The sequence below is a fragment of the Gracilinanus agilis genome, chromosome 1, assembly GCF_016433145.1.
Source record: "Gracilinanus agilis isolate LMUSP501 chromosome 1, AgileGrace, whole genome shotgun sequence".
Taxonomy (NCBI): domain Eukaryota; kingdom Metazoa; phylum Chordata; class Mammalia; order Didelphimorphia; family Didelphidae; genus Gracilinanus; species Gracilinanus agilis.
This window is the reverse complement of record NC_058130.1, coordinates 196,207,769-196,218,600: the sequence shown is the minus strand read 5'-3', so window position 1 is coordinate 196,218,600 and position 10,832 is coordinate 196,207,769. Positions and strand designations below refer to the sequence as shown.

The window sequence follows — 10,832 nt, the reverse complement described above, 5'->3', positions numbered from 1 at the left end:
AGAGAGAGAGAGAGAGAGAGAGAGAGAGAGAGAGAGAGAGAGAGAGAGAGAGAGAGAGAGAAGAAAAGTAAAGAGGAAGAAGAAAGATGTTCTTTATTTGTAATTTAATTCATATACCAAACTCCTTAGGGAGTGTTAGAATGCAGTTCATTGAGACATAGAGGTTAAATAAGCTGTCTCTGGTCACGGCTAGCATGGATCTGAGAAGGGACTTGAACCCAGGCTTGTATCTCATGTTACCTAATGCAATCTCTCACCTTACCATTGTAGATACTTAATAAATGCTTATTGAATTAAGTAGTGGAATTGAGAGGCATTCAGTTCACCAGGTCTAGATTTCCAACAACTTTCTCCTCTTTAGTAACTTCTTAAATAAATATATATTTAATGGTTAGCAAAATCATTATTAGATTAGACAATTAAGTCATTATTAATTACCTGTTAAGTATCTACTTAAAAAGGTTTCAATTCCCCACCTTCCAAATGAGGTAGCACCTGTGGCTAAGTCATGATTACACTATTAAGAATATAATTGAATCAGAATTTCACTACATCTAAATTCTTTTCAACACAAAATGTCCAAAAGGGAGAGTAGAAGATTTTTAAGACTATTCTAAACTTCAGCAAATGCTTCATTGTGTACATAGTATTTAAATATAAGAAACTCTTTTAATAAGTGTTTATAAATTTACCATTCAAAAAAAGGATTTCAGTAATCATCTTTGAAAAATAGTTTTAGATAATAGTCCCAATGTAATGCATCCCCATTATTTCTAATTCTCAAAACATAAAAAAAAAAAAAAAGTTTCATTAAGATCATACATTTTGAGATAGAAAGCGTTGTAAAGTTCAAGGAATTCAAATACCCTTTTGGGAGGTAGAATTTGTTTAGGGGATTTGGGGAAGACAGGGCCTGTAATACAAGGAAATCTCCTTTCCAAAGCAAATTGTCACTTTAGAGTTAAAGAGTTTAAAGGAGAGCATCAAGAGGTGTGGGTCACACAACTAGAATTTAGCAGAAGCAGAATCTGAATCCAAGTCTTCCTGACTCCCAGATTGATTCTTTAATCTCTATGGTAGGCTGCCTCTGAGAAGATAAGAAAATGAGGCACAGAGCTTTTAACTTCCCCACAGTTATATAGGCAGAAAAGACAGAACTGATACTTAAAGATACAGCTCATCTAAATGTTAAACCAGCTTTGTCTCTCCTATAAGAGAACTGTCTCCATAATGACTCTTTTCTTCTGACTTGCCCCACCCATTAATTTCTTCAATGATAGGGGTTCAGGAAATGAGGAAGGCCTTAGAGGCCCCTGATCTCATTTCTGCAGGTTATACCATTATTAGGACACCACCCAGGAAAACATCTATTTTCTTTCCCCTCAAGTACGGCATACAGAATTGAAAAACCGGTCAGCACATGAACTACCTAGAAAAGGAATGTGACCACACCCTAGTGAAAGAAAAGTGGTGAGAAGCTTATCTCTAGCTTATGAAGGACAACTAAAACAAAAGCATGAATCTCTAAATGCCTTAATTAGAAACAGTTTAATTACTACTACAGTGAACTCAAATTTGGTTAACTTTTGGCTTCCAGCCTCTATAAACTAAATTATGAATAGCCTCCTCTTCTGAAGGAGACTCACTGGAAACTTGCAGGCTCCCTCTTCCCTTCCCCTCCCTTTCCTGTCCATATAAGGCATACATAGTTTGGTGGAAACTCATAATTTGCAAGGGGAAAAAAAACAACATCCTTTTCCATGGTAACCGAACAGAAAGTAAAGGATTAGAATGCCAAGTAAACTGGCCCCACGACATTCTTTCTGTTTTATTCTTTGGTCCAGTAGCCAACAAAAGTAAACAATGTTGTTCATTTCAACATTGATGCTGAATATAATTTCATAAGCATTTTTACAAAAAAAAAAAAACTTTTAGCAAAATGTAAAGTTACACCCACCTCTGCTACAACTTCCAGAGTCAGCTGCTTCCAAGAGCTAAGTTTCTGGGGATAGGAGTTTTAGGAAAGTTTTTAAAAGAAAGAGACAGCTTCTAAGGAGGAAATGAAAACTCACCTTTTTTTCTCCCAAAGAGCTAATGAAGGAACCGTCAGGGAAAGTTTCAAGCTGGAAGTGCAAAACATTAAGGCTGGTAATTTTTTATATATATGGAAAGGCTGACCACACCTAGCAACCAGAGTTGCAATACAAACTTCTGTGATTGGTTGCCTTTTGTCTAGAGGACATGACTAAGTCCTCCCCCTAAACAAAATGTAATCAGGCTTACAAAGCTAGCCAGCTCATAGCTGACTTCTAAAAGAAAAGAAAAAGGAAGAGGAAGAGGCTGCAGATTAGGAAAATAAGGAAGGGTAGATATGCTACTTTTTTTTTTTTTACTTTTGATTTCTGCTTGAGCAGGAAGAAAAAAAATTGAGACATAGAATGTTATAGAGGAAAAGCCAGAGGCAATTCAATCCCAAAACATTTATTAATAGCCTACAATGTTCAAAACACTGTAATATAACTATAGTATATCTGTTTTAAGGAGTTTCTATTCAATTATGGTTATGTTCCAAGAGTTGACAGTTCTTGCTGGGAAGTCCATGCATAGAAACCGTGTAGTCCACACAGTGGGAAAAGTACTAATGAGCAATTACAGGATTTAAGTTCAGATTCCACCTCTCCTTCCTACCTGGGTTACTTGGGGCAGGTCTCTGGGCTTCAGTGTCCTCAAATGCAAATGTGAGGCTTGGTTAGATTGTCCTCTAAATGTACTTACTAGTTCTACATCTATGGCCCCATTAATCCCCGAAGGATGAATGTAAAAATGTAAATGCCTCTGCAATTGATCAATTCTCTTGGTATTAATTTCTCTCCCTAAGAAGTTGGAAAAAGCTTTTGGAACAATTCCTTGGAGTGGCAAGAGAGGAGTAAGTATCTAGGGCTAAAGGCAGAAAGGTTCTAAAGCAGTGGTTCTCAAACTTTTTCACAATATAGATGGAACCTTTCAGTTGAAACAAAATTTTGGTGTAACTCTCATAGTAGAATTCTCTGAAATTAGTATTTTAATGTCTTTTAATAAACAACACAGTGTTCATTAAACATACACCCACACATTCACATTTGAAGTATTTAAGCACTCTTTGCAGCACAATTTGAGAAACCTTACTCTTATGTTTAGTTAAGCAGCATGCTAACTAGAGAAGTGGGCCAATTATCAGGTTGATTTTCTTCTACTGTCAATCCTTGCTATTAGTTAGGAAGCTTAGAAAAGAAAAACTGGTTTGTTGCCTAGTGTTTCTTTCCCCTTAATTGCTATGAAATTTCAGTTATTTTAACTATCTGTCACTTGAGGATGACTAATAAATCACACTCCCAAACAAGATCTCTTTTCAGAAAAAAGGTCTAGGAATACATTGGTGGAGAAAAATCACTCTTTTTAAGACTTTATTCATTTTTTGCCAGTAAGATTTGAGAAAGAAAACTTGGCTAATGAGGTAGTTCAAGTCCATTTGGGCCATAATTTGAAAATGTCCTAAATTATCCTAGAAAATATTTTTTGGTAAAAATGTATAATGTCATAGCAATGAAATGCTCCCACTGTTTCAAACAACTTTTTTTTTTAAGAATACATAAACTCTGTAAACACTGTGCTATACACATCATCTTTTGGGGAGTTATTTGTTTATTTTGATTGAGCAGGATCATTTGTTAGCTTATATTTGAACCCATGCTTTTGATTTACGAGAAATGTGTTATCGATTGAAAATGATCTCTATACTGCATCACTACTGGAAAAAATCTTAAGAGATGTTCTGCAGTGCCACGATACAATTGATTTTTTGTTGTTGCTTTTTTAATTAGGAAAGGGTCTGTATGTGCATCTTGTTTTATATAGATTGTTAAATGTGAGTTCTAAAATAATTGAATTCTTGGCAATCGTGTAAATGTGCAAATAAATGTTAAACAAGGAAGTAAAGTTATAAAGTGTATGAAAGAATGATGAAATATCAAGAACAGGTATTCTAATAAGTTTCCTGTATGATGTAAGAGTGGAGATTTTGTTTTATCATCAATGATTCAGTTTTAACCTGGAAATATAAATTGTTACTAATTAAAATGTAATTATGAAACTGGGTTTACTAAGTTTAAATGATTACGAATTATATTTATACAGTACTAGAGGCAGCTAGGTGGTACAGTCGATAGAATGTCATGTCTGGAGTCACAAAGACATGAGTTCAATTCTGGCCTTGGGCACTTAATAGCTGTGTAATCTTGAGCAAGTCACTTTACCTCTCTCTGCATCAGTATCCTCAAGTATAAAATTGGGAATAATAATAGCACAAAATTCTCAGGGTTATTGCAAGGATCAGATGAAATAATATTTATAGCAAAATTAACACAGTTCCAGGCACATAATAACTACTTTAAAAAATGTTTATTTAAAAATAGTAAATAAATAATTATTTCCTTCCTACTTTAAAGTTTGCAATATATTTTACATATTATATCCATTTGATACCAAAAACAACCTTAGGAGGGAAATGCTACATTTATTTCCCCTATTTTACAGTTGTGGAAACTGTGTCTAAGACTCACTGCCTCATCGTTTTCACCAACCATCTTTCAGTTAACTATTAATATAGGGGCATTTAAGTAGCACACTGAATAGAGTGCCAAGCCTGGAGTCAGGAAGTCCTGAATTCAGATTTGGCCTCAGACCCTTCCTACCCATGTGAGCCTGGGCAAGTTACCTTAAGCCCAGTTTTCTCTAACCCATGCCTCTCTTCAGCCTTGGAATTGATTCAAATATCATGTGACAGGCTGCCTGAGTGATTCTGGGAAATCATTTAATTTTCCTGGCCTTGGTTCCTGCATCACTTAGCTGAGGAGATTGAACTAGGGAATCTCTGCCATCCCTTTTAGCTTTTGATTCCTGATCCTTGGTCTGCTAATACTTCAAACACTCATGTTTTTATTGGGCTGGACACTTCTTCTAGATACTTAGATCAAAACCCAACATTTTGTGCCTTAATAAACAATCTTCAGAAGACAGCTAGGTGGCTCAGTGGATTAAAAGCCAGGCTAATATAAGGGAGGTCCTGGTTTCAAATATGACCTCAGAGACTTCCAGATTGCATGACCCTGGACAAGTCACTTAATCCCCATTCTCCAGCTCTTATCACTATTCTGCCTTGGAACCAATTCTCAAATTTATTTTTAAATAACAAAAAAATAAATATTCTTCAGAGTGGGTGAAAACAATAATAAGGATGGCACCACAAGCAACAGTAACAACAGCAAAAACATCACTTTGTGGCCAAACTTCTGCTTACAAGCATCCTAAGAATTCAGTTATGCTAGTCTTTGAATAGAAAACATTAACAATCCTTTTTGTAGCTTGTCCATATTGACAGAATGTGCCTGAATTTGTGTTCTGTTAGCCTACCCTTTAAATACCCAGAATTATCTCCAGCTGGAGAGGAACACATTGTTGTCAATATATTGCATCAGTGAATTTCAAATGTATGCAAGTTTACCAAAATAATAATAATAATATATTTAAAGAGCACTGATCCAAATCCTGGGACCGATACATAAACTGAATAGTCCCCTCTTATTTGTAATGTACCTAGAGGCAGGCACACTAGGCTAGAAATTTTTGAGCCTGAGATTTGAGTGCTTTCTTAGCCACTTATTTCCTCTATAAAGTTGAGCTTGACCTCTCTGAGTTTTAACCTCTATCTAAATAAAATGAGGAAATTGTACAAGATGATAGCTCAAACCCCTTCCAACTCTAACAAGCTATGATTCTAGATTTTACTTTCAAGCATCCATGTTTGAGAAACTGAACAAAGGAAAGAATGACAGGCAATTTTCAAAAATGTGTTTGCCAGATTTGTCTTTGCTCCTCTCACCACTCATAACTTGTGACCGTTAAGAATTTTAGAACAGCAATTCTACCACTGCTATATAAACAATATCTCCCTTTTCCATGTAGTGATGTGCATAGGGGAAATGACAAAAATATGAAACAAACAAAAATGCTCCTTACTCTTTTTCAAACAAATGTACAATCGCTTTCTATTATGGCTATTATAATTAGTGTTACTGTTATGAGAATATGGGCATAAAAATCTCTAAATGGGTTATATGTTTGGATTGAAATTGTATTGGGAAGTCTGTAAGCATATAATACTTTAAACATAAAATAGAAAGGCTTTGATATTTTTTTAAGCGACCAGATATAATAGCAAGATTAAGTAGCACCATTGTAAAATGAAACTTTGACTTTTAAAGGAGGAAAAAGACCGATTCATTATCCTGGTGATAGTCTATTAGCATATTTTAAAGCAAGAAAAATAACAGATATGTTGGCAGAAAAGAATGGAAACATAATTGATGCCAATATAAATACTTAGAGACTAATTGTGGCCTCTGTGTTGTTCGACTGAAATGTTAGGTAACATCTTCAGGAGAGTGATTCATTCCTCTTCTGGTTTCTGAATGATGATGACTCAACTATAATTCCACCCACTAAAAGAAAGAGAGTATATAATAACTGCTCTTAACAGAATGGCACATAACTTTTTCCTTTCTAGTACTTCTGTGTATTACATATACAAAAATCTGATAATGTTGATAATTGCATAGTAGTTCACTGATAATGATTGAGCAAAATCTACAATGAAGAGAAACTTTAAAAAATGCAGGCAAGGGATTTGTCCAAAGTAAAAAATTCTTTTTCTTTCAATTAAGTACTTAACATTATTTTAGGATTACTTCCAGGAAAGCTATTTATTGTTGAGATATTTCTATGTTGCTTCAGTTATTTCAATAATACAAAGATATGAAGACACAAAGATCCTACTGTCAGAAAGGTCAGATTAAATGACTCAATCTAGTAAACATAGATGGGGGAAATAGGCCAGTTCAGAAGATTAAAGCCCATTTTTAAAAAATAGAATTTCTTGAAGATTATTAAGAAGACAGGAATTTGGGGGCAGCTATTTGGCTCAAAGGATCAAGAGCCAAACCTGGAGAAGAGAGGTCCTGGGTTCAAATCTTTCCTTAGATATTTCCTAGCTGTGTGACCCTGAGCAAGTCACTTAATTCCCATTGCCTAGCCAATGTACAATATTGATTCTAAGATGGTAAGTAAGGGGAGGAAGAACAAGCAGAGGAAAAGGAGGAGGAGAAGGAATATAGGACAAATTGAACTTAGTGGCAAAAAATTAAAAGAATATGACCTAGGGCTAAGTGCAGCAAAATATTTAGAACACATTTCCATTTTCCTGCTAGCACTGCTGGACAGAGTATCCTTGCTTACCTGGGGATAATACATTATTAAAGTAGACCATTTCAAGTTGTTACCAAACAGAGTTCAGAACTCTGATTAATGTATTTTTAGTAGCACTTAGCAGTGTGCCCAGAGCATATTCCTCCACTCTAGAACTCTTAGATCAATTTATTCAAATTAATATACTAGAAAGCTAAAAATATTTATGGCTAACTCTTCCACATTTCCATCCTTGAATTACTAAAATTTTGGGGTGAATATCATGTGATCCTCAGTGCTTTATATAAAATTCTGCATATGTTATTAACAACAGTTGAGTTGGCTAAGGAAGATAGAGTTTGGCATACTACTAAATTGGAAACAAGATCTTTTAAAAATTCATTTCTGTCTTAGTGACATCTCTAAAGCAGAACGTCAAGGGCCAGTTAAATGGGGTTAAGTGACTTGAATAGGATTGCACAGCTAGGAAGTGATTAAGACCAGATTTGAATCTAGGTCCTCCCCAATCCAGGCCTGTTGCTCTATCCACTTTGCCAAATAGCTGCTCTTTGGACTCAAAATTCAGAAGTGTCATCATTCATGACTACAAACCAACTTGTTAATGGGTTAATCAGCTGACATTCTGAGTGTTCCTTCTCCCCTGTATGCTCTTACTGTTTTTTTTTTATCTTTTCTTTCTTATTTTGTTTTACTGTACTATGGGATTGGTGGTAATAATTGTTATATGTGTGATCAGATCACATTCTGCCATTTCTCAAAATGGAGAATACTAATAGAACAGCAATAATTCAGATTCCAATGGTATCTCTGTACTTAAGTTTTGTGTTACTTTGGATCAGTCACCCAACCCTTTTGGTGATTCATAAAAGACACTTCCCAACAGAGGGATGATGTGAAGATTAACAAGATAATATTTTAGAAAACCTTTGTTATTCTTGATTGGGGTATCCATTTTCTGCCACAGGTAAAACAAAGAACAAAGAAAATAAAATTACATCATGTCCTTTGTTAGTCATTATGATTAATTTCAGTCCAAATCCTTCCTTTAAAAAGATGTCAGTAAAGCAAAGGTGAGGTGTGGCCTGATGTTTTCACTCCTGGTCATACCAGACCTTCGAAGTTCAGTAAGAAAATCATTCATGTCATGCTTTATAATTATACATTCAATAACTTTTTTGTTTGTTTGTTTTTGATACAAATTATTCTCCTATAACAGTTTCTTATTCTTGGCATCTAAATTAGTTTCATATTGTTCTAGCTATAACACAATAAACATTTTCTTTATGGCAGATACAATGAAATATTTTCATAGGATAGGACACTGAAAAGGCCATTTATAGACAATCTAGACCAATGTCTTATTTTGGGGATGAGAAAACACAACCCAGATAGGCCACATTGGTTATAAGTGGTAGGAAGATCAGGATTTGAATCCAGGATCTCTGATTATAAATCCATTTTTCTTTATACAGTAATATGAGTCCTTAACCTTTATTAGAGTCTGTGTATGAATTTCTTTTGCAGTCTGATTAAATCTTTGGACCCCTTCTTACAATAATGTTTTTAAATGACTCAATTAAAATACAAAGACTTTCAAAAGAGACCAATTATTATGAAATAATTATCAAAATATTTCAAAAAAAAGAAATTCAAGGGCCCGGGATAATAATTCCTATATTATACTATACCATTTCATTAATAAATGTCAATAAATGAAAGAGGGTGGATCTATTAAGTATTTGATTAAGCCAAGCACTGTGCTAAGCTCTGGGGATATAAATACAAAAACAAAGACCATTCCTGCCCTCAAAGAGCTAACACTGAAATGGAGGAAAACACACACACACAGACATATAGACATACACACACATACAGACAAACAAATGTACACACATACACAGGGGAATGTTAGATAAGAAGGGGTAATTTGGACTGGAAAATTATAGGGATAGTGAGTGAATTCATACAAGAATAGTTGATATATTTCATCTAGGAATAAAGACAGAGCTGATTCAATTATAGTTCCAATATTATAGGAAAAGGTATATGATTACCCTAAGTTACATATAGATGCAAAACATACAAAGACAAAAAAGAGACTGTATTGCCTTGAAAGGAACATATTTCCTGTTAAAACAAACTCAAGGATAAATAAATATGAGATTCAGAGAGGAAAAGAGTAGTAACAAGACAAAGGACCATTAAAAGATACTCAGAGGAAAGGTACTTGCAGAGCTAGAAAGGAAGATAAGATTCTGAGAGGCAGAAATGAGCAGGAAGTATGATCAGCTCAATTAATTGCAGGCTAGATAATAAGGATATGAAGGCAAAATTACAAATATTTTTTTAAGGAACTCATAGTTTAGTAATACAGCATAGCCAGTATATAGAAAGAGGCAAGGGAATAGTATGCTGAATTTGAGGAAGAACTAGTTGATTTTAGCTGGAATGTAGAACTGCCATGAGTCAGAACCAAATTGGATATTAAAAGAGGGAAGGGAGAGAAGTAATTCAAATTGACTCAATTAAAGATAAACTTTAGTGACTGGTGAGGGACACAAGCGTCTGAAACAGAAAGAGGATAATTTGGAGAATAGGAAATGTTGGAAGAGAAATAATGCATTGCCTTTTGGACATGTTTTCTATGAGATTCTGATAAGATATCTATATAGAGCTCTCTAAAAGTGAATGGGTGATTTGACACAAGTTCAAGATTAATATTAGATATAAATATGTAGATCTGTGAGTCATTTGTATAGAGATGAACACTGAACCAATGGGAGTGAATGAGTTCATAAAGGGAGAGAATATAAGGAAATTCAAGAAAGACAGATTAGAACCTGAGTTAACACTCACAAGTGGTAGACAGCATATGGATGACAATATAGCAAAGGAGAATAAGACCTAGCAAAAATAATAGAAAGAGAACTTAGAAACCATAGTTTCATAGAAGTCAAGGAAGGGGAGAATATCTAGAAGGAGAGAGTGGACAACAATTTTCAAAAACTGCAAAGAGGGGTTAAAAAAAGATGGTAGAACAATGGAAAGCAGTAAAGCCCAGCTAGTGGTATATAATCACTTAACACTGGTAATGGAGATGGAGTTAATATACTCTTCCTCCTCAGCTCCATTACCAGACTATCTGCTAACATAAATCTCTGTTCTATTCTCCTATAAGATATAGATTTCTATCAAGTGGCCCAGATCACTGTTGCAATTTATTAGCCTCCAGGTCATTCTAAAGGGTCTCTCTCTACCCACCAAAGGCACAGTTAGTGACTTCACATCATGCCTTCTTACATCATAAATTTTCTCAAATTTCATGGTCTACTTTCTAATTTAGCTCTCTTCAATGGTGAATATTATTTTATTCTTTTCCCTATTACCTTGTGTTGTACTAATACCATGTTGAACTCTGAAATTCCCTTCCCCAAATACAATCATAGGTTTAGAATGAGAAGGACCCTTACAGATTATCACATCTAACCCCTTCATTTTATAGATAAAAAAAAATTCTCATTCCTCATTTCTTC

General features: G+C 34.6%; 1 protein-coding gene across 1 annotated transcript in view; it reads right to left on the bottom strand.

Annotated features, from left to right (window-relative positions):
• Positions 1-1,818, bottom strand: part of ANXA1 (annexin A1) — an 18,153-nt gene extending 16,335 nt beyond the window's left edge. The window contains exon 1 of the mRNA XM_044678538.1: positions 1,654-1,818. Within this exon, the coding sequence (XP_044534473.1) occupies positions 1,654-1,818 (165 nt within the window). The remainder of the gene's footprint in view (positions 1-1,653) is intronic.
• Positions 1,819-10,832: the final 9,014 nt, after the last annotated feature.